General features: G+C 45.8%; 8 protein-coding genes across 8 annotated transcripts; 6 read left to right on the top strand and 2 right to left on the bottom strand.

Annotated features, from left to right (window-relative positions):
• Positions 1-1,212: 1,212 nt before the first annotated feature.
• Positions 1,213-3,708, bottom strand: UREG_06986 (uncharacterized protein; the record flags this gene model as incomplete). Its single annotated transcript, XM_002583973.1, has 4 exons — positions 1,213-1,262; positions 1,445-3,188; positions 3,392-3,535; positions 3,679-3,708. 4 exons carry the CDS (start codon positions 3,706-3,708, stop codon positions 1,213-1,215), a joined length of 1,968 nt encoding a protein of 655 aa, XP_002584019.1.
• Positions 3,709-4,126: 418 nt separating this feature from the next.
• On the top strand, positions 4,127-5,902 carry UREG_06985 (cystathionine gamma-synthase; the record flags this gene model as incomplete). The annotated part of the gene is made up of 4 exons (XM_002583972.1): positions 4,127-5,372; positions 5,423-5,606; positions 5,673-5,715; positions 5,774-5,902. The coding sequence occupies 4 exons, from the start codon at positions 4,127-4,129 to the stop codon at positions 5,900-5,902; spliced, it is 1,602 nt and encodes a 533-aa protein (XP_002584018.1).
• Positions 5,903-6,280: 378 nt separating this feature from the next.
• Positions 6,281-7,222, bottom strand: UREG_06984 (uncharacterized protein; the record flags this gene model as incomplete). Its single annotated transcript, XM_002583971.1, has 1 exon — positions 6,281-7,222. The coding sequence occupies one exon, from the start codon at positions 7,220-7,222 to the stop codon at positions 6,281-6,283; it is 942 nt and encodes a 313-aa protein (XP_002584017.1).
• An 878-nt stretch (positions 7,223-8,100) lies between these two features.
• UREG_06983 (uncharacterized protein) lies at positions 8,101-9,143 on the top strand (the record flags this gene model as incomplete). Its single annotated transcript, XM_002583970.1, has 3 exons — positions 8,101-8,688; positions 8,780-8,809; positions 8,940-9,143. The coding sequence occupies 3 exons, from the start codon at positions 8,101-8,103 to the stop codon at positions 9,141-9,143; spliced, it is 822 nt and encodes a 273-aa protein (XP_002584016.1).
• A 513-nt stretch (positions 9,144-9,656) lies between these two features.
• UREG_06982 (uncharacterized protein) lies at positions 9,657-11,345 on the top strand (the record flags this gene model as incomplete). Its single annotated transcript, XM_002583969.1, has 5 exons — positions 9,657-9,688; positions 9,745-9,776; positions 9,841-9,908; positions 9,977-11,094; positions 11,162-11,345. 5 exons carry the CDS (start codon positions 9,657-9,659, stop codon positions 11,343-11,345), a joined length of 1,434 nt encoding a protein of 477 aa, XP_002584015.1.
• Positions 11,346-11,778: 433 nt separating this feature from the next.
• UREG_06981 (uncharacterized protein) lies at positions 11,779-15,873 on the top strand (the record flags this gene model as incomplete). The annotated part of the gene is made up of 13 exons (XM_002583968.1): positions 11,779-11,850; positions 11,917-12,290; positions 12,346-12,865; positions 12,925-13,152; positions 13,401-13,768; positions 13,820-13,916; positions 13,987-14,149; positions 14,321-14,975; positions 15,023-15,125; positions 15,179-15,337; positions 15,389-15,528; positions 15,599-15,647; positions 15,865-15,873. 13 exons carry the CDS (start codon positions 11,779-11,781, stop codon positions 15,871-15,873), a joined length of 2,937 nt encoding a protein of 978 aa, XP_002584014.1.
• A 1,459-nt stretch (positions 15,874-17,332) lies between these two features.
• On the top strand, positions 17,333-19,029 carry UREG_06980 (uncharacterized protein; the record flags this gene model as incomplete). Its single annotated transcript, XM_002583967.1, has 4 exons — positions 17,333-17,388; positions 17,439-17,511; positions 17,565-18,161; positions 18,217-19,029. The coding sequence occupies 4 exons, from the start codon at positions 17,333-17,335 to the stop codon at positions 19,027-19,029; spliced, it is 1,539 nt and encodes a 512-aa protein (XP_002584013.1).
• A 1,293-nt stretch (positions 19,030-20,322) lies between these two features.
• On the top strand, positions 20,323-21,664 carry UREG_06979 (tricarboxylate transport protein; the record flags this gene model as incomplete). Its single annotated transcript, XM_002583966.1, has 7 exons — positions 20,323-20,386; positions 20,539-20,670; positions 20,729-20,876; positions 20,965-21,222; positions 21,275-21,310; positions 21,383-21,532; positions 21,607-21,664. The coding sequence occupies 7 exons, from the start codon at positions 20,323-20,325 to the stop codon at positions 21,662-21,664; spliced, it is 846 nt and encodes a 281-aa protein (XP_002584012.1).
• Positions 21,665-21,699: the final 35 nt, after the last annotated feature.

The raw sequence follows: 21,699 nt of genomic DNA, 5'->3' as shown, positions 1-21,699 counted from the left end.
CTCTCTCTTTAATTCGACTTCTGATGCTACTTGATAGTGTGCAACTATGTAGATAGATACTTCCACAATTTCACTGAGGCGTTTCACTGAGGCAGCTCAACCCCAGTGATGAGATCGCCCATCAGCGCTGCGATACTGTTTAATGTCGCGTTTTTGTTTAAAGCCACGGCCGCTTCGGAATCCTGATTATTCACTGGGGCTGATGAATATTTGAACTTTAAACCGAAACCCCTTGTTCTCAAAGGGTCTGGTTTCCAGAGGCCTGCGACTAACTTGTGCTCATCATTGGCGTGGAAAAACACAATGTGATCTCCGTACAGGCGATTAAGTTCGGCAACGAACTGCGTAAACAAGTCAACCCCGCGGGTTGTTCCCGCTGCTCGAATATTTTTATACCTGAGTTGGCCATTGAGATTTACAAGGCATTTCGAGTTGAGACGAAGTAAGAAGTCATAGTCTCGCGGTGAGGAGCGGAAAAGATTCAAATAGCGTAAATCCAAACCTGTTACTTTCACAAGATCCATGGCTGCTTCCGCGAGGCTCGAAAGTCGCAAAGCAACCACCTTGGGGGGCTTTTCTTGTTGTGTCCATGTAACGCCTTCACAATCTAGATTAGACGCCAGAAACAGGCTAGTGGTGTTCATGAGCGGATCGACTTTGCGCCAAGCAATAAATCGAGATTTAATATCAGAAAGTTTTTGAGGCGTCAACTCATTGTTGAAATCCAGTATAAGCGGTTCGTGTTGCCAATCCCATTTCGAAACGAGATGGAGGGTGTGCAATAGTCCATTACCAACGCTAGAAGGCGTTGACCACGGATAGGGATAAAGAAAGACATGACAAACTAAAAGTTCCAACAATTCCTCGCAAAAGTGTGGCTCAATGCGGTGCGAGCTTGTCCATAGTTTGAATGCGCGTATAGTAGGTGACAGCAATGGAAATTTGGTAGCGAGGATTTGAATCGCCAGCGTATGCTGAATCTGTTGAACGAATAGTCGTTTGTAGGCTACAAGTGCAGAAGCAAACTCTTCTCTTTCCCAACTTTCCATATTCGGATCTCTCAAGTGTTTCTCCAACAAAAGCCGTTCGTCTTCATGGTATATACGAAGACGGAAAGTGATAGCGGAGGAGAAGCTGATGTCGAGAAATGCTGCGTTTTGGATTCGGCTGGTTTTGTCTTCCAAACCCACCTTACATGATACGTCTCCCTCGCTAAGTTCCAATAACTCTCCGATCCTTATTAGGAATGATATTTTCGTAACCTGGATCGCTGCGAGATCATCAGGCCAGCGAGATGACCCTTCAAATTGAATTATCACGTCTATAACTGTAGAATAACCGCTTTCGATTGTTGGGACATGAAGTGATGAATATCGCAGGACAGAGCTAGCGGCGAAGAGTTGACGGAAAGTAAGGGGTAAACCCTTGAGGTTGCGGAGCTTACTTTCGAGAGACTCGAACGCGTCAAGGACAGGTTGAAACGATGCGGTAGGTTGTGTTATATCTCTGATATTCGGCGATTCCTCAAAGTTTAACCCCCTGAAACAGATGTCATCAGATCCCAAGTCAAAATGTCGGTAAAGAGCGTGAGTGATTATTTGACGCATGATCGAACCGTCGCTTTGTTGTTCAGACCATACTATACTTTCCGCGATTGTGCCGTCTTTGAATCGCCTCAACTCAGCTTTAGGACCCCAAAAATTTCGAAAATCGTTAGACGCTCCTTTATTCTCTGCCACAGGGCCACGATCAACGATTCGGTATCGGTTCTTCGGGCAAAATAGCAAACCCACGTTCAACTGGTTAATACCATCGTTGTCATCTGCACTGGAGTGAACAGACCACGGAAGGATACCATCGCAAAAGATATATATGAGTTTGATCCTATTTCCCAGAGCTTTCGTAAGAACATCGTGGATGGAGCGAAAGTAAGAGAAATTATCAAACGCGTTCCACTTGTTTGGACGAGGGCTCAACTTAAGGCACTCGTCGAATCTGCACAAAGGAAGTTCCACTTGATGTATAAAAATATTATCGAAATGATCAGAATCAGTATCATTCAACATCCTAAGAGTTGTAATGGATTCATGGCGAAGTAATTGGTAGGACCAACTGGTCATCTTGAAACATATATTCATACCACGTTTGCCATCGAACAGAATAGGATTGGTGCCGGACGACATATTATGTGGTACTTCTGCATTAAAGAGTACGACCGGGGTTGTAAGATCCCTTTCTGAAAGGAATTGCACCATGGCCTTGAATATTTGGTAAGAGCTGTAGCTCATTGAAAGCAGTGGCTTTCCATTGGGGCGCCCGGTCTCTAAGAGCAGTGCTAGAAGGACGGACCATTCAAAGTGGCCAAATCCACCTTGAACAATGGACGTGCCGAATCCTCGCTGACAGAGCCAAGTTCGCCCCAGAATACAGGCATCTCGGAAAGCCGGGCATTTGGTGGCTGCACCGTGAAGAACCTTCAAGTATGCCGTAATGCAGGATTCCGAGCGAAGCGCAGAGTTATAGAAGAAGGTGAACCATAATGATTCATTCGATAAGCCGAGTTTGCTTTCGTTGAATATAATCTGCCGCAGGGTATCCTTGGTGGGCATAGTTTGAATCATTGGGAAGGTACCATCTTCGATCGCTGTAAGAATGCGAACTATTACCTTCGGGTGGCTAGGGTCGCCGCCTGGTTCCATAAGCTGGACGAGAACAATGGGCCGCAATCGATCGTCGTCTTGATAAGCATAGCTGATATTAAAACCGGCTTCGTTGGAAATCTTGATTCCGGTGGCTATGCATGCAATATAATAAGCACGCTTGTAGAGGTATCGGTAATCGAGGTAGTCTTTCTTTTGTATAATGGCCTTGGGAATAGTGACCGCTAGATCAACTGTGGCATTTTTAAGGTCTTTCGCCGCGGTCTTCAGGGCAAAACTCCCAACGACGTTGATATTTGTAGGTCTAGCGTACTCTAGCACGTATTTGACATCGTCTCGAGGCCCTGGCTTAGGAAAAGGGATCGTAACTCCTGCTCTTTGGCGCAAGTAGATTTCGGCCTCGGTTATTGACTTGCCGGAAATTCCAGGAATCTCTTCGATGATGCTTTTAAGGCGCCGTAAGTGTTGGTCAACAAAACTGAGCTGTTTCCCATAATCGGGTCGGAGCTGGGCAAGCAATTCGTCAACCTGCAATTTAAACAGATTAGATTTGAATTGCCCGCTTGCGGCAGCTACTTCTGCAATAGAAGCTACCGCGTGCGGATGAACGGATTGTAACCCATTTCGGTCAGATATCGGCGCTTCGTGTTCATCGCTACCGGCGCTTCGTTCACTGCGATTTCCGGCCTCATCGGCTAACTTCCTTCTTTTCGCATTTGGGATAGACATACGCGCGGAAACTGGAGGTCGCAATTACAGCGAAAATGACTTGAAGTGCTGATGTCAAGCGGAATGTTCGGATCGTTGGTCGCATTTGATATATGAAGATAATTTTCCGTCAACGCCAAGGATCCGAGTTCGAATTTTGTTGCTAACTAACTAAGTTAACTAGTTAGTTAGTTATCTTATCTTATCAGTTAAGAGCTGACGGGAAATCAGAGCTCTTGCAACTTCTTTCCTCAGGCTTTCCTCCTCATACTTTGCCCTGTCCTCCTCTACCCCCTATCGTTCTTCATACCTTAGACATCTTTGACGATGCCCCGGCCATTGCAATTAGGAGAGGCAATTCCACCGGACACGTCCCATGTATGTTAAGAAATCTGTTGGAGTCATCGCGCCTTGTTCTTCAGTCCTCTTCGTGTGATTCATCTATAATCGTGTCTCTCACACTTTGATACCAATGCAGTTTACTGGATGGAGTACTGCTCCAATCACCTTTCCAATCCATTCCCTCTTCTTTCTCTTTTTATTTCTTTTCACGCGATAGCCTTTACAATGATACTAACCTCTGGCGCCCTAGGCTGTCAGCGTATCACTCCCGACATGGAAGGCGAATGTGGGCTATGAAGAAGGCCAGAATTGGGTTCTTAATGCTATGAGTACAGGCTATCCACGGTTCTTCATTCACAACAGCATCGAGGAATTGAGCTCAGAAATCATTCTTCGAGTTGGGAATGGGGGATGAGATGGCCATGTTATTCCCGTCATTCAAAACCGGATCTCGATGTCGTGAATTTATGCTGTCGAGGCTCCCTTCTGATGAGCATAAAACAATTCGCATCGTGGACTTGGTTATAGTACCGCCTATGTCCTCGATGGTTTTGAGCGACGAGCAACAGTCGAGTCTGACTTCCAAGCTTTGCTGCGTTTTATTTCCGAGGGCGCATAATCATATCGCTAGACAAGTGTGGCAGCATAGTGGTGACGGTATATCCAGCCGCCGTAGCGAGTTCTATCTAAAACTGCTTTCAGATGGATATTCCATTCAGGATTGCTACACTAAAGGCCAGGGTTTCTATAAAGGACCTAAGAGATATCAGCGGTGCGAGCGCCGATCGAACACAGTTCACGAGGCAGCACCCGAAGGGCAAATATCCTCGTTCGCTGCGAGAAGCCCCCGCTCTGAAGGTCGTGAGTTTGATCAGTTTATCGAGGAGCGGTTCGGACGGAATCTAGGTCCATTGTTGGCCAGCAATGCAAAGTTGGCCGTGAAAAGAAGAATCGCGGGCTCCCTCACTGCAAATGTTGAGCTCACAGAAGCTCTTAATGCCTCTTCAGTCGGCGGACGAATTGCCGGCCTTTGTGACGACCACGTTTATTTGTATCCTACTGGGATGAGTTCAATATTTAACACTCATCAGATACTGATGAAGGCTCGTGGGCAGCTAAAAAGCGTTTGTTTTGGTTTTCCTTATATCGACACTTTGAAAATCTTGGAAAAATGGGGTCCTGGTGTGCTTTTTTATGGCCATGGTTCCCCCGATGATCTCGATGATCTCGAACACCGTCTGAGATCAGGGGAGAGGTTTCTAGCATTGTTTACTGAATTTCCTGGTAATCCGCTGTTGAACTCCCCTGATCTCGAGCGGATTTGCAGGTTAGCTTCCACGTACGATTTCGCTGTTGTCGTTGACGAGTCCGTTGGCAATTTCATTAACGTCAACGTTTTGCCCTACGCCGATATCGTGGTCAGCAGTCTCACAAAAATATTTAGTGGTGACAGCAATGTAATGGGCGGAAGCGCTGTCTATAATCCCCATGGCCGGTACTTTCAGGCGCTGAGGGGTACCCTCGAAAGTGAATATGAAGATAATTATTGGGCCGAGGATGCAATATTCCTGGAACGAAACAGCCGTGATTTTGTTTCCCGTATCGAGAGGATTAATGCGTCAGCGGAAGCCCTAACCGCACGATTAAAGGCGTCTCCATTGGGTATGAATATTTTCACGGCTTCAGTCCTTCCTGCTCTGACCTACTTCCAGTTAAAGAACTATATTACCCGAAATATAACCCGACAAGGCCTTTATATGACAGATGTCGAAACCAGAACGGAGGCTACGGGGGATTGTTTTCTGTCACTTTTCACTCGACAAGCGCAGCAATTGCATTTTTTGATGCCCTTAACGTGATGAAAGGACCGAGTTTAGGCACTAATTTTACACTCAGGTTTGTTGAATGCCGACAGAGATTACTTTATTGTTGTGTAATTTTCAAATTAACGTAACATTATAGCTCGCCTTATACATTGCTAGCCCATTATGGCGAACTGGAATGGGTATATGGATCCCTATAATACTGAGTGTCTTTTATACTAATGGTACAAATCAATACAGGCCCAATCGTTCGGTGTAGCTTCTGATCTAGTCAGAATCAGCGTCGGCCTAGAGGAAATACGCGAGCTTGAATTGGCCATTGATCATGCACTTGACGCCGCGCAAAATGCTCAGGATTTTACGCCATAGATTTCCGCCTCTGATGTTCGTATTTACAGCGACAGATTTTGTTAAATAGGTAAAACTTCGAGCAGGGTGAAATATTTAATTTGATGGCCTGATGAATCAACTTCAACAGGAATATCTCCCAGTTGGGACATCTAATAACGGGTAGAAATGAAAAGAAAGGCAGGTTAACACGGTTGGCCATAAAAGATAAATGTTGATACACTACATTCCCAAATCTCCGCTCGCTTGCCCACGTACGAAGGTCAATGAGAAATCCTAGAGAAAGAAGACTTAACAACAGAACTTACAACTGTAGATAAAGCGGCATAATTGCTTCATTACAAAACAATGTAAGCAAAAGGATCTTTTCAGGATCACACAGATGAAAGAATGCAAGTTTTACTTGTTTGAGCGATCAGAAAAAGTATTGCCACTCCCCACAGCGCTGGCCGGCTGGCTTTTGAATGCTCCAAGGTCTCCACTTTCCGTCCTACGTAGAGCTTGTCTCATAGTTTCAACGTTGAGTTCGGTAGCACTAACCGTCCCCGTTGCTACACTAGGTGAGCCGAGAGTTGGGCTACCAGGACCCTTTCCCTTGTGCTGTGGCGACATTTCTCTGGCTTCAAAATCAGGCGTCATACTAGTCGGAGGTGATGGACCACGTCCGTGTGAAGAGGATATTGGAGAGTGTAGAGGAGATGGGGATCTATTTCTTGACCCAAGGATATTCAAGCCTGCCATATAGATAGAATCTCTCGCGGAAAGGTGGTCAGCGGTTTCGGCGAGTTCGCCATGGACAACGTCTGCAAATGACACGAAGCTCAGACGCCGAACGTCGGTAGGATCATGCGGGGCCCCATAATTTGACATAGAATCATCCGTGTCCGTGATACGTGGTGGATTCGCATCATCATGGCAGGTCGTTGGTAATGGATAGTCCAGCTGCCCGCTACCAATGACAGCTAAAGAAGCAGGTTGGTGAAAGCTATGGGTCACAATTTCAACTGAGTCCGGATCTAGCCGGTCATCAGTTAACGCGGCGGAGGAGGCATCAAGAATTGGGGGAATATGGTTCTCGGTCATAATATGGGAAGGTATCGCAGGGGAGGTTTGCGAGGGCCCAATATCCTCTTGGACGCTGCGTTCGAAGATCTGAGACGATGCCGGCGAATGAATACGAGGAGATGGTGGATATTGCCGGCCGGGAGAGGACGGAATCATATAGGGATGTTTCGTGCCACGGGAGGATATATTAGAGGAAGGTCTTGCCGAATCGAGATTGTTTAGAGGCGACGGAGGACTTCTAGAGCCGAGAGGTGAATTTTGAGGCAGAGGCACCATTTTGTCTGCTATTACTGAGCCAGCAATTTGCGCTGATTCAATATATTTGTCTGTTGCTTCAGCATTTCGGACGGGGTGGTTGTCATGCCGGGAAGGTGTGGGTTTGGAAATGGTCTCCTGGCAAGCCGTAGAGGTTCCAGCCATCGATCAGGCGGGCAACCATCAGTATAAATTTTTCGCTGGGCTCACGAGTTAAGGCTAGGGCAATAGGAGGTAAATACGAATATGTGTTGGGTGGGTAACTTGTAGGTGCTTTACGGAAGTGACGTTTGGGTAGCCTTGATAGATATCGGGGGATCTTTAGGGAAGTTCTCAGTTTAATCCGATGTCGACAAGCGGTAGAGATAAAGGTGCTTTGCAGTTGCACTTGGGCTGTTCAGTCGGGACCCTGGATTTGGGCATTATCCTCAGTGAGATGTCAGGAAGGTTAGTAAGGTCACTAAGATGGTCGCTTCCTCAACGCTAAAGGCAGCGATGAAATGGACGACTGCCTAAAGTTAACTAACTAGGTACATAGTTAGCGCACGGATTAACTATGTTCCAGCAGGTAGCCACTAGTTAACTAGTTAACTAGCTACCTACCTTGTTAACTAACTAGTTACTTAGTCAGCTCCATTGCGATGAACAATTTCTGCTCAGCCTACCAGCCTGCCAAAAACGACCTATATAGGGAGTTGGAGCTGCCGTTGTCACTGACCATTGGCAATATTTCTGTTGCCCAATTCTATCCCTTGTTTGGGATTGGTTTTCTTGTTCAACTTTATGACATTACCCTAATCTGAGCAAACTGTGTTGTGAGACAAGGAGTGAGTTCTCCGGCTTCTTCCCTTTTAACAGACTCTCTGATACTCTAGAAACAGCATTGCAATACCAAAGTTATGACTTCCCCAGTTATAATTCCCAGGCGTCCGGTTTTGAACCTGCCTTTCCTTCTACCGTTCTGTTCCGAATCGACCTCGCTCTTGGTTCAAAGGAATCAATCAACTTATCGTCGCTTAAAGCAACGTTTACGGATCCGGCCTGATGCATCGTTTGGACACCCCCCCGCCCAAGACTATGACCACATCATCTACAACCCTCCCTCAAGCGCGCCCTCCACATATCAGACCCCGACTAAGTTCCTCCCGCCCAACGATGCACGGCGAAAATTACGGTCTGATTCCGACCTTGGTGTGTCTAGCAGCGTTGGAAACCTCCCCCTGGTGTTTAAACGGCCATCCGCTAAGAGAGACCTTCTGATGGCGAAAGATATCGAGGAGATACGTCGGTTGCGATTGCAAGATCCGATGGTCTGGAGCCGGGGAAAACTAGCCAAACGTTTCGGTTGCAGCCCCCTGTTTGTCGGGATGGTATGCGAAGCGAGCCCCGAAAAGAAAGCAATTCAGAAGCAAGTGCTGGAAGCGGTTAAGTCGCGCTGGGGTGTCAAGCGAACAATCGCACGAGAGGACCGGGAGTTGCGGAAAGAGGTTTGGGCGAAAGATCGGTGACTTTTAGAGAGCACCTCAGGAAATGCTACGGGGTTCAGGAATAATTGCGATAACTTGTGGCATGTTTTAGTCTCCAATTCGGAAGACCGGTCAGAGCGAGGTTAGCTCAACGACTTCGTCGAGTCGGAGTGAGCTCTTCTTCGCTTTTCATTTTGAAAATGCACCAGCATCCCCAAATACTCCATATGTTTTCTACTTGCCTTCCTGTAGTTATATTATTCGAAGACTAGAGGGCGAAGTTTCATTTCGTTATTAGCGCACCTTTCAATGACGACTTTTCGCCAATTATAACAGAGGTCTGCAAAGTAAATTCTATCGTTGTACTTCTGTTCTCGCTTTCCTTGCGGGCTCACGTTTGTGTTCCGCCATATTCCATGTCGCGGAAATGCGATAGTAATCATGAGTCCGAGGGTGCTGCTGCGCATTTCGGATAGAGAGCGAGGCGTAACCATTAATAGGTATGGTTACATACTTTCAACTCCGTTCAAGGAGGAGGCATGGGAGCTCCCCGACCCTCGTAGTCCGAACAGATAATATTGAGGACTTCGATTGGCAGGCTGCCCGGAATAAATTCACATTCTTCCGAGAGCCTTTTGAGTCCTCCACAGCCAAATTAGAATAAAAAAAACTCCGAGGAACCGCCAGGAACTCTCTTCAAACTCCGTTTGATTTCCACCCCCTCATCAGTGAACTCGTTAACTAGGAGTTTGCCCTCTCTTTCCGCATCTAGCCATTATCCATCCTTTCAATGCCCCCCACCAACCCCTCTTTTGCTTTTTCAAGTGCATGCTTGATCAGACGTCGCTTTTCTCCTCTGCTTCGCGGTAGATATCAGAATAAGCATCCGCTCGTCTTCAAACCGAATCCCAATTATTTTCACAATTCATTACCTTTCAAGCACCCTTTCCAGTTACGATCGTACTACGGCAATATCAAGGGACGCTAACATGGCACCTCAACTCGAGCCATACTTCAAAGAGTCTGTTTTCGTCCTGAAACGTATCGTTGTGATTTTGTAGCTGACCTGCGGTTCAGGGTTGATAACCTCGCCGAATCCTTTATCGACCGTTAGCAGACCCATAGCCTATAGGGACAAGCTACAATCTGAGCCTAGACTAACCCTAGCTGCAGGGTTGCGAAAGGCGGTTGAAATCCCCTCAGTTTCAGCCCAAGATGAGAGGAGAGGAGATGTTGTTAGGGTAAGCCATCCGTGTCGAATAGCAAAATCTACAACGAGACTCTTTTTACATAATCGGCGTTATTGCAGATGGCCCATTTCCTTGTTTCGGAGCTCGAAGCTCTCGGCGCCGAAGTAGAACTGCGCCCTTTGGGGAAAGAGCACGGAAGGGAACATTTAGATCTCCCGCCCGTTGTCCTAGCCCGCTATGGCAACGATAAGAACAAACGCACAATCCTTGTCTATGGGCATTATGATGTGCAACCTGCTGCAAAGGATGATGGATGGGCCACAGACCCTTTTACCCTTACTGTTGATGACAAGGGAAGAATGTACGGCCGTGGCAGTACTGATGACAAAGGCCCTGTTCTAGGTTGGATTAATGTGATCGAGGCGCATAAAAAGGCCGGAATCGAATTCCCCGTCAACCTCCTCTGCTGCTTCGAAGGCATGGAAGAATTTGGTTCGCTGGGCTTGGAGGAATTTGTCAAGGCAGAGGGCAAGAAGTATTTCAAAGACGCCGATGCCGTGTGCATCTCCGATAACTACTGGTTAGGAACCGAGAAACCGTGTTTGACATACGGCCTTCGAGGTTGTAACTACTACGCTTTGTCGGTTTCTGGCCCCGGCCAGGACTTGCACAGCGGTGTTTTTGGTGGAACGGCACACGAGCCAATGGTTGATTTGGTGACCCTTCTTTCACGACTAGTTGATCCGCAAGGAAACATTCTCATTCCAGGGATCGCGGATCTCGTGGCACCTGTAACGGAGGACGAAAAAGATTTATATGACGCCATCAGCTATTCAATGGATGATTTCCATGAATCATTGGGCAGTCAAACCTCTATTTTTTCAAGCAAAGAACAAACTCTTATGCGTCGATGGAGATTCCCTTCTCTCTCAATCCATGGAATTGAGGGTGCATACTACGCACCCGGCGCGAAAACAGTAATTCCTGCTAAAGTTAATGGAAAATTTTCCATTCGAACGGTACCTAACATGCAAAGCGAAGATGTGACCAGACTTGTCACCGAGTATATCAACGCGGAGTTCGCAAAGTTGAACAGCAAAAACACTGCGCAGGTGTCTCTTATTCATGACGGGAAATGGTGGGTTGCCAGTCCCAAACATTGGAATTTCGAAGCTGCCAGCAAGGCGGTGGAACAAGTGTTTAACGTCGTCCCGGATATGATACGCGAGGGTGGAAGGTATGGGTTATGTTTTTTCCCCGGCTCCGTATAATTAGAAGATCGAGGAATGACTAACAAACGATAGTATTCCGATTACATTGACCTTCGAAGAGGCCACGGGCAAAAATGTGCTCTTGCTCCCCATGGGTAGCTCTACTGATGCTCCCCATTCCGCAAATGAGAAATTAGATCGACGCAATTATGTCGAGGGCACGAAACTTTTGGGCGCATATCTCCACTATGTGGCTGAAGAGCCCATGACAGCATGATTGGAGAAACTAACTAGTCCAGGAAGAGTCTGTAAATAACTACTCCATGTATTTTAGCTATGGCAAGTTACTCCGGGAGTACTCAACACGAATTCGGTCGTGTTCCCATATGTAAATAGAATGGAACGGAAATCTGTGAATTATTTGCTCGGATGCGCAAAACCTATTAAGTACTTTGTACATACTCTGTACTCCAGATGAGATGTACTCAAGTTCTCAGGAGGTAACTAGTTAGCTAATGAGTTAATACCCCCCACCGAACAAAACTGCCAACTAACTAGTTAATTAACTAGTTAACTTAGTCACCTCGGCTCTGAAGTTTAACTCGACAACAACGCGCAACGCGCAACGCGCAACGCGTCCAAAAGCCTAAGCTCAGATCTCAAATCTTCTTTCTCTAATATGCTGATCATGTCCATGGGTTGTCAAAATCATGGGCCCCGAAAAGCGACCGCGTGATGTCTTTGAGCGGCCAAATGGGCCTTCTCAATTGCTCTCTACCAGCGTGTGTAGTTCAATTACTTGTTCTCTGTTATAATTGTTTCACTAATGAAATTATTGGTTCATAAAGAGAAAGCGACAGCGTTTATCAAATGCGTCCACATCCGAGAAAGCACACAAGTCCCCGTCCGCCACAACGTTTGCATCAGATGAGAGCGACGAGGAAGGGTATGAGCGCGCAACTCAAGCCTTACGCGATAAGTATGAGACACTTGGAGAGAATCGGCCCGCCGAAAATGGGATAATCGAACGCGTAGATTGCTACAATTTTATGTGTCATGAACACCTTTCTATGGAGCTTGGCCCTCTTATCAACTTTATTGTTGGCAAGAATGGAAGCGGGAAGAGTGCTGTGCTTACAGCTTTGACTCTCTGCTTGGGTGCTAAAGCTTCTACGACGAATCGAGGCCAGAGTTTGAAGAGTTTTATCAAAGAGGGCAAAGAGTATGCGGCCCCAGGGATGCGATGGAAAGGACTCAAAGCTGATCATTTTGTGCAGAACTGCAACGATTATCGTTCGGATTAAAAATCAAGGTGATAGTGCCTACCTGCCGCATGAATTCGGTCGCTGTATTATTGTTGAAAGACATTTTTCAAGAAGCAAGGCAAGCGGTTTTCGAATCAAGAACGCGTCCGGTCGAGTAGTTTCGACAAAAAGGGGCGACCTTGATTCGATTACGGATTACTTCGCGCTACAAATTGACAACCCTATGAATGTGCTTTCCCAGGACATGGCTCGTCAGTTTTTGAGCACTTCTAGCCCTGCTGAGAAGTACAAATTCTTTGTGAAAGGAGTTCAGTTGGAACAACTTGACCAAGATTATCAGTTGATAGAAGAATCCATGGAACACGTGAACGCGAAAGTTGCTGCTCACTCAGGTGAATTAAAGGACCTAGAAGAAAAAAGAGATAAAGCTCGAGCGAAGCTGGCTTTATCGGACAGACATGAAGGCATTAGGGCGAGGCTTAGGAGCTTGCGAGCTCAAATGGCATGGGCGCAGGTTGAGGAGCAAGAACGGGTACGTTTCGTATCAGCTAAATGGTGCCGATTTGTTTGAATCCAGCTAACTCTTCCTAGATTCGCGATAGTTTTGATGACGAACTTGCTAAAGCAACCGAGAAAATCACAACTCTAGAAGGCGAGGTTGAAGCTTCCGATAGATTTTATCAGGAAGCAGACAATGCCTACGGGGTCGCTGAAACCCTTGTTCAAGAAGCAAAGTCTGAATTAGAATGTTTATCCGACAGCAGAAAGGACATCCAATCAAAGTACGAAAGCAGTGTTCAGGAGCAGCATGAATCGCAGGTATGTAGTCATATTTGGGTACATTTGGGATGGTACTCAAGTGATTATTACTTTAGGCGAAGCGACGTGCGATACGCGACCAACTGAAAACCGCGGAAAACCGCATAGAAGAAATAGGACAGAAGATCACCCAAGAAACACAGCGATTAGAAGACATACGTGAAGGTAGTAACGCACGGAGACTCATCGAGTTGGCAAGCCAAGTAGCTGTCGCTGAGGAAGCCCGTAAATGCCATACTAACCATAAGGAAAGCTATTCTCGGTTTCAACAGGAAATAACTGAAGCCGAAAACAAAGTCAAAATTTCAACCAGACCGATTTCGAAACGAAGAGCAGAGATCAGTCAAGCAGAACAGCTTTTGCAAATACTGATGAAAAATCGACGGCAACAAGAAAATGTTTTCCCTGGGAATATGCAGCGGTTGCTTCAAGAAATTGAACGAGAGAAATCGTTTAATCGCATACCCGTAGGTCCTTTGGCAAACCATATCACTCTTCTCAAGCCACAGTGGTCTTCAGTTTTGGAAAAGTCGATTGGAAACACGTTGAACGGGTTCATTGTTACAAACAAGCATGACATGAGTATTCTTTCTGGAATAATGCAGCGTTTGAACTGGTAAATATAACCAATACTTTTCTATCAATTCTTCTCTCTAACCCCCAACAGTAACTATCCCATTTTTATTGGGAATGAAGCTGGCAATATGAACACTTCTGCCTATGAACCAGCGCCAGGGTTCGATACCGCACTGAGGGTTCTTAAAGTGAGTTTATTCGTACTTGGGTGCCGGAAAAGCTAGATATACTGCTAATGGCCATTTTATTTGAAAATAGATTGATAATGATTTGGTTCGTCGGCAACTGATCATTAACCACGGCATAGAACAGATGCTTCTTATCGAAGACGTGCGTGCAGCTTCTAAAGTGATGTTTCATGGTGGAAGACCCAAAAACGTGAGGCGCTGCTTCTGCATAGATTCCAAGGACAAACAACGAGGTATACACTTAGGTTTTACCAGAACGGGGGATCCGACACATTCTCCGTTGGATGCGTTCACGGGACGGCCTCGAATGAAAACAGATACTGAGATACAAATTAGGTAAAATGGCTCTGAAGCTCCAAATCTATGCTATATTGGGAAATAATGCTCATTAGTCTTTTACAGAGTGCAACAAGAAACTATAAATACATTGAAGGACGGCCTGCGCGATTTAGAAAGCGAGCATAGAAATGCACAGAATAATCTTGAGAAATGCAAACAGGCTTTTGTGAAGCATGAGAGGCGGGCCCGAGAGCTACAACTTGAGTTACAAAAAGCTGAGGATCTTGTCGAGCAGTTGAAGGAAACCATAGAAGCGGACACCGCCGTAGATGGTCGCCTTGAGGGGCTGCAAACCTCATTAGCCGAGTTTGAATCTGACAAACGTGCGGCAGAGGCTTCGTACCAAGAAGGCATCGCTATTCATGACGAGATACTAGAGAAGTTAAAAACCATTAAAGGAGAACTTGCTTCTAAAGATTTAGAAATTGCATCTGCGGAACAAAGGGTTCGCGCCCTTGAAAGTGAAAAAACGAAAATTTCGACTCGTCGAAGGAAAGCCCTTGGCGAGAAGAATGCTGCAATTGCTCGAGTTGATGACATGAAAAGGGATAGAGCCGAAACAGAGCGAAAACGGCAAGAGACTGCTGCCCGAATTCTTGATTTCACTCAGAAAGCAAGCACGGTTGCTCCGCGCGTTGATATCGACGAAGGAGAGACCCCGAGGAGTCTGGATAAAAAGTTGGAAAAGCTAACTCAAGATTCGCAACAATATGATAGAGAGTACGTGGCCGCACCTTTCCGAATCATTTGCTGCTAATAACTTGAAGAATGGGTGCTTCTCGGGAAGAAATCGCAGCAGCTGCTGCAGAAGCAGAGGGAAAATACGAACGGTCTCAGGGACAAATTACTGATTTCAAGCAGCTGGCTCTTGTAAGTCCCCGGTAGCTAGATAACTAATAGCGTTGCGACTAACTTGCTTCAAGATGTTCACAAGCACCCTGAACGAGCGACGGCTGAGATGGGACGGATTCAGATCTTATATCTCGTCGAGAGCCAAATCACAGTTCATATATTTGCTGAGTGAAAGGAGTTACCGTGGAAGGCTCCTTACAAATCACAAAGACAAGCTCCTTGATCTCCAAGTGCGAATTTGAATCTTAATTTCAAGTCTTGGTGATACTGATTTGTTGTAGGTGGAACCCGATATCACCAAAAATAGCTCTGGGAGAGGAGCCAAAACATTGTCCGGTGGAGAGAAATCATACTCCCAGATATGCCTGCTACTAGCCCTTTGGGAAGCAATGGGATCTCCTATCCGTTGCTTGGATGAATTGTATGTCCATTATGTGACCGCAACCAAGTAAAAAGAAGAAGGAAAAAACAACTCCTAACCGAGGTTCTAGTGACGTTTACATGGATTCAATGAACCGCAAATTGACTATTGAACTGCTGGTGCGTTATCAAGCGGACTTTACTTTGATTTCGCTGCTCATAGTGCTGAAATCGTATCAACAGATGAACGCAGCTAGGCGATCTGTGGGACGTCAGTTCATTCTAATTACTCCGGGCTCAAGAGCAGAAATTAGAGTCGCACCAGACGTTCGTGTTACCGAGTATGGATATTTCATGAGCACAAAATCCTCTGAGATTATGCTAACTGGGTTGACAGGCTTGCTGAACCTGAACGGGGCCAGACTACCATCTCTTTTGCGCAGTGAGTTATGGCAACAAAACGCTTTCAAGATATGCGATAAAGAACCAGCCATGTTTGGATTATCGCCCTTGGACCATTAAGTACTACTGATTACATGTCTTACTATAATTGCTTGAGGGTTGTTACGACTTAAACGTCACGATGTTCAATCAAGCGCAGTTACCATACAGACCCAGAAGCTAAATTGTTTTTCAATAATGAGAGCCAAGTTTATCTGTCGTAAGTTAGAATTCAATTACTAGTAATTAAACAATGCTTACTCCCGGCCTTTTGGAATTATAGAAGTACTCTATAAGTATTGCTGGTAGCAAATCTATTTGGTATTAGCATGCGGAGTACTCCGTACAAATGTGCTCTGACCAAAGTTTATTATTGGTTCAAGATCGAGTGTTGAGGTGCAAATAGGTGGGAATGTAAGATACTTCGATGATCAGTAAAGATATGATCTCTGAAATCCAGTGATCTAATCCAACAATAGACACCCCGAAAGCCTCTACCTGTTGAAAAAGTGTCTCAATAAGCATGGAGGGGATTTGCAGAGGGTATTGCAGGCCCACCCGCATCTGTCCTTTCAATAGGATAGTTGGAACAGTTGCATTGGCAGGAATTGAAGGATAATAGTATATGAAGTAAAAAGTTAGACAAGCAAAATCAGTTGGTTGATGTCACTATTAACTATTACCTATTACTCCATACTTCAATATAAAAATGAGGTGAGGAGACTCACTGGCTCAGGCCGGAAAAATCACAGCCATCATTGGAGACTTAACTAATTAGTTAGCTAACTAGTTAAGTAGTTAACTAGCTAATTTTTATGAGTTTCACCTGAACTCAGTTAACTCCTCATCACTTAACTAATGAGGTAACTTAGGTAATGTACTAGTCCCAAAATAGTTAGTTAGTTAGCTCTGGTTGCTTGATCGCATCCATCTTTTGATACCAATGTCAAATTCAGTCCCAAATTGGCTTCCTTTGAACCTCAAATCTAGCACCTGTCAACCAAAGTCTCTTCCCTCACATCAGTCATATTAAGCTAGTCTATTTTCACATTGTCAGTTGCCTGTTCCTCCATTCTTGTCTACTGGCAATATTGTTCTTACCTAGTTACATGATACATTGATTGAACGGCTATCTGAGCCCTCGTGGTCGGCTCCTTCTACCCACTACAATTTATCTTCGTCGTCCTTGAATTGTCAGCTTCAGATACTTCTTCTTACAGTCTCTAGCCATTTTCACCCTTTTATTTCTGCCTTTGAGGTATATAACACCTGTGGGTTTGCTTCTTCGACCACTTGACGGTTTAGGAGCATCCTTTCTTCCCTGATAAATTCGCCGCCGTAACCAAGGTCTAAACGGTACCGATCCGATACCTATTTCTATCGATTTGAACGCGATAAGTGTTTCAAATATTTCTCAACTCGCCATGGCGGATTCACTGGCTTCTCAGCTGAATCAAACAAGACTAGGGTTCGTTCCCCGGTTAGTCCATTGCCCGATTCATATAACAAGCATTAATGCGAAAAGTGCAGGGAAAATGGAGCAGAAGTCAAGTGGAAGGAACAGCTCAAACTTCCTCCGAAAGATACCAGAACACAAACAGAGGTAAAAATGGCCCTAGAGCATAAGGCCTAGCTTGCCGTTCTGACAACTTGCAGGATGTCACAGCTACCAAAGGACTAGAATTTGAAGACTTCTATATCAAGCGAGAATTGATGATGGGAATATTCGAGGCGGGTTTCGAGAAACCTTCTCCAATTCAAGAGGAAACCATACCCGTTGCACTTACTGGGCGTGATATCCTTGCCAGGGCGAAAAATGGAACCGGAAAAACAGCTGCTTTTGTTATACCTACCTTAGAGCGCACCAACCCCAAAATATCGAAAACACAGGCCCTCATACTCGTTCCTACAAGGGAGTTAGCGCTTCAGACTTCTCAAGTATGCAAAACCCTAGGAAAGCATCTCGGAATCAATGTGATGGTTACCACCGGAGGAACTGGTCTCCAGGATGACATTATTCGATTAAATGACACTGTCCATATCATAGTCGGAACGCCCGGGAGGATTCTTGATCTCGCGAGTAAGGGCGTGGCAGATTTATCCGAATGCGCAACTTTTGTGATGGACGAAGCTGACAAGCTTCTATCCCCGGAATTTACGCCTGTCATCGAACAGTTATTGTCATTCCATCCCAAAGATCGCCAGGTTATGCTGTTTAGCGCGACTTTCCCAATGATTGTGAAGTCTTTTAAGGTAAGCAAGCCACCTTCCCCTATCGCTGTGTGCGAACATTAAATTTTATATATAGGATAAACATATGCGGAATCCATATGAAATCAACTTGATGGATGAACTTACTTTACGGGGTATCACTCAATATTATGCCTTCGTGGAAGAGAGACAGAAGGTCCACTGTCTGAATACTCTATTTTCCAAGCTCCAAATCAATCAGTCTATTATCTTTTGCAATTCTACAAACCGAGTGGAGTTGCTTGCAAAGAAGATCACCGAGCTCGGCTACTCTTGCTTTTATTCTCATGCAAGGATGTTTCAGCAGAATCGGAATCGCGTATTCCATGATTTCCGCAATGGCGTGTGCCGCAACCTTGTGTGTTCAGACCTGTTGACTCGAGGAATTGATATTCAAGCGGTCAACGTCGTCATCAATTTCGACTTCCCAAAAAATGCTGAAACATACCTCCACCGAATTGGTCGTTCCGGTCGGTTTGGCCATCTTGGGCTGGCAATCAATCTTATTGGTTGGGAGGATCGCTATAATCTATACAAGATCGAACAAGAATTGGGAACCGAAATTCAGCCTATACCACCGTCCATTGACAAGAAACTTTACGTTTATGATACCCCCGAAACCATCCCACGTCCTATTGCAAATGCACCGTCGGGGCGTAATACATTATCCACGCAACAAGCAACTAACTCGGAAAGCCAACACCGTCGTCAAGGTCATCCTGGTAGTGGACACGGACAGCAAGCAGCGAATCGAGGACAACAGTCTCGCGGGTCCTACAGGGGAGGCCGCGGCCAGGGCCACCGCGCAAATCACCCGGAGAGCAATCGCATGAATCCCGGCTTGCCAGCCTCCACGGCTCCAACTTCATAAACCTGTACGCTCACGTCCCTATTCAGTAAATTACTTCAATCAAACTAAGTCTTGCGCCTCTGTTTCCTGGACACCTTGTTCCTATCCGGCTCTGGTCTCATTAGGGGCTCACACCACACCCTGAAATTGTTTTCCCCATTCTCTATGTCGCTTTGCTAGTATTGCGTGTCCCATTCTGCGATACGGTTCCGTGCTCCATTCGCTCTTTCTGAACGGCCATCTTGCGAATGTGTACCATATTGCCATTTCGAAGGAGCCCAAAAGCCCCCGCATCCAAACCATACTACAGTTGCTAAGTCTAGATGATATCGTTGGGACTCGACGTCACTATTTCTCCTTATTCACGGCGCCTAACTGGTCACCAGCAACCATTTCGCATTTAGCGCATCGGTGAATATAGGCGTTTTGGCAAACTTGTGGGACATGATTTTCTTTTCCATGGGACACAGCATGCCACTATGGTAATTGTCTACGGCGCGCTTAGTTCAGTGTCCTTTGTTGTTATTTAACCCCCATTTGTACGACAACACTTTCCTTCCATGGCGACCGTGATTTGCCAATCTATCTCCCCAGTCACTTCTAATCGTTTTGCGCTTCCTTCAGTTGCTAAAGTCCTTGGCTGCGTGACTGTCCGCTAAAGGCGCAAAGATGTTCGCATCGTCATGTTTCACCCATATCCAAAATACAGACAATCCCAGTTCAGAATTCCTCCAGCCCGGGATACCTGCCGATATTTCCTAAAACTGGGCTGACGAAAATGTCCCAAAAACACATCGAGAAAATTACAAAATCCTCCAATTTTTTTTTTTTTTTTTTCTCCGAGCGATTTCTTGTGTACGTAACATGGTTTTTGAGATTCATGTGCGGATCTTCACGCCGTCAAAGCGCGTGTACACTCTGTATTGTTAACTCAGACCCATCAAATGACTAGAAACCGTTTCTTCTGATTTTCGCTTTTCTCGCCCCTCGAGTTGTGTGAGAGGATATTGCGGAATATCTTTCAGCGTGACGGAGGATTGTCCTCCGCAACATAATTGCATCTTGGGCTGTAAGAGGCTCCCGTAGTTAGTTAACCGGTTAGTTCGATACTCCGTAGCAAACTGATTATTATAATAAGGCCTCTTTCAAAGGTATATGTGCACTCGCGACTTGAATTCGACCATTCCATGTCATTCAGCAAAGTGAGTGGGCAGTCAGCTTAAAAGATTTCGCCATGCCTCACAGTTCAGATAATGATCAGAAACCCAAGGTTAGCTTTGAAGTCATAGCTCCCTAGAACCGTGCTAATGGTGCATGCTGAAGCCGAGCAGTTTGCGGTCAATTATAGCTGGATCAACTGCTGGAGCTGTCGAAATATGTGAATATACTCCCTTTGTAAATGTTTTTCATCGCCTGCTTCTGTATTTATTGCTGACCAATTCCGTTTACGTAGCAATCACATATCCCGCAGAATGTAAGTTCTGCTTGATTCCCAAATGGTGCCCACAAGCCTAACTGTTCTGATTGCAGTCGCCAAAACTAGAACTCAATTGAACCGCCGGCTACCAGACGGGAAGAAACTACCTTGGCCACCTTTCGGCAAAGCATGGTATGCAGGGTGTACGACGCTCATTGTAGGAAATTCATTGAAAGCCGGCATTCGTATGTTTGATCCATTGCACCAGTCCGAGAGGCATCAAGCTGATATTAAATACTGCAGGCTTTGTTGCATTTGACTCGTTTAAATCTCTACTCCAAGATAAGGATGGCAAGATATCTGGCCCTCGAACTGTTCTAGCAGGCTTCGGTGCCGGTTTCACAGAGTCCCTCCTGGCGGTCACACCATTCGAGAGTATCAAAACGCAATTGTTCGTCCTCCTTGTGGTTCTGCACATTCTCACCACAACTGCCGATGGCTGGATCTTGCAAGGTCAACACGACTCTGACAGTGCACAGAATAGATGATCGGAAATCTGGTAATCCTCGAATGCGCGGTTTCTTACATGGAACTGCCGTAATTTTCCGAGAGCGCGGTGTTCGCGGCTTTTTTCAAGGGTTTATCCCCACGACAGCGCGACAAGCAGCTAATTCAGCTACGAGATTCGGTAGCTACACAACCCTTCGGCAATTTGCCCAGGGGTACGTTGCACCGGGTGAGAAACTTGGCGCTTTGAGCACCTTTAGTATCGGGGGCCTCGCTGGATTAATAACAGTGTATGTCAAACTCTCCTTTACGGTCTTTTAAGAGACTAACCGCTCCGGAAAGTTACGTCACACAGCCGCTGGACACCGTCAAGACAAGGTTAGTCCGCCCTTCCCTCGTTCATTTCGTGCCTCTTTTTCCAAAAGTCACAAACAAACTGATCTCGAATAGAATGCAATCCATCGAGGCTAGGAAGATCTACAAAAATAGCTTCACATGTGCGGCCAGCATATTCAAGGATGAGGGAATCCTTACGTTTTGGTCTGGTGCGGTTCCCCGACTAGCAAGACTGATATTGAGTGGCGGGATCGTATTCACAATGTATGTCTGATCCACGTTGCGGCTCTATGGTGCAAATCCACGGTATTTGGAAACTAATCTCAGCTTTGCCCTAGGTACGAGAAAACGATGGAAGGCTTGGACGCTCTCGATCCAGGTCGAGAATATATCTAGAAGTTCGTTTTCAGTTTTCTAATGTCTAGCCTGGG

Source organism: Uncinocarpus reesii, genomic scaffold (assembly GCF_000003515.1).
Source record: "Uncinocarpus reesii 1704 scaffold_4 genomic scaffold, whole genome shotgun sequence".
Taxonomy (NCBI): Eukaryota; Fungi; Ascomycota; class Eurotiomycetes; order Onygenales; family Onygenaceae; genus Uncinocarpus; species Uncinocarpus reesii.
This window is presented reverse-complemented; position numbering and strand designations above follow the sequence as displayed.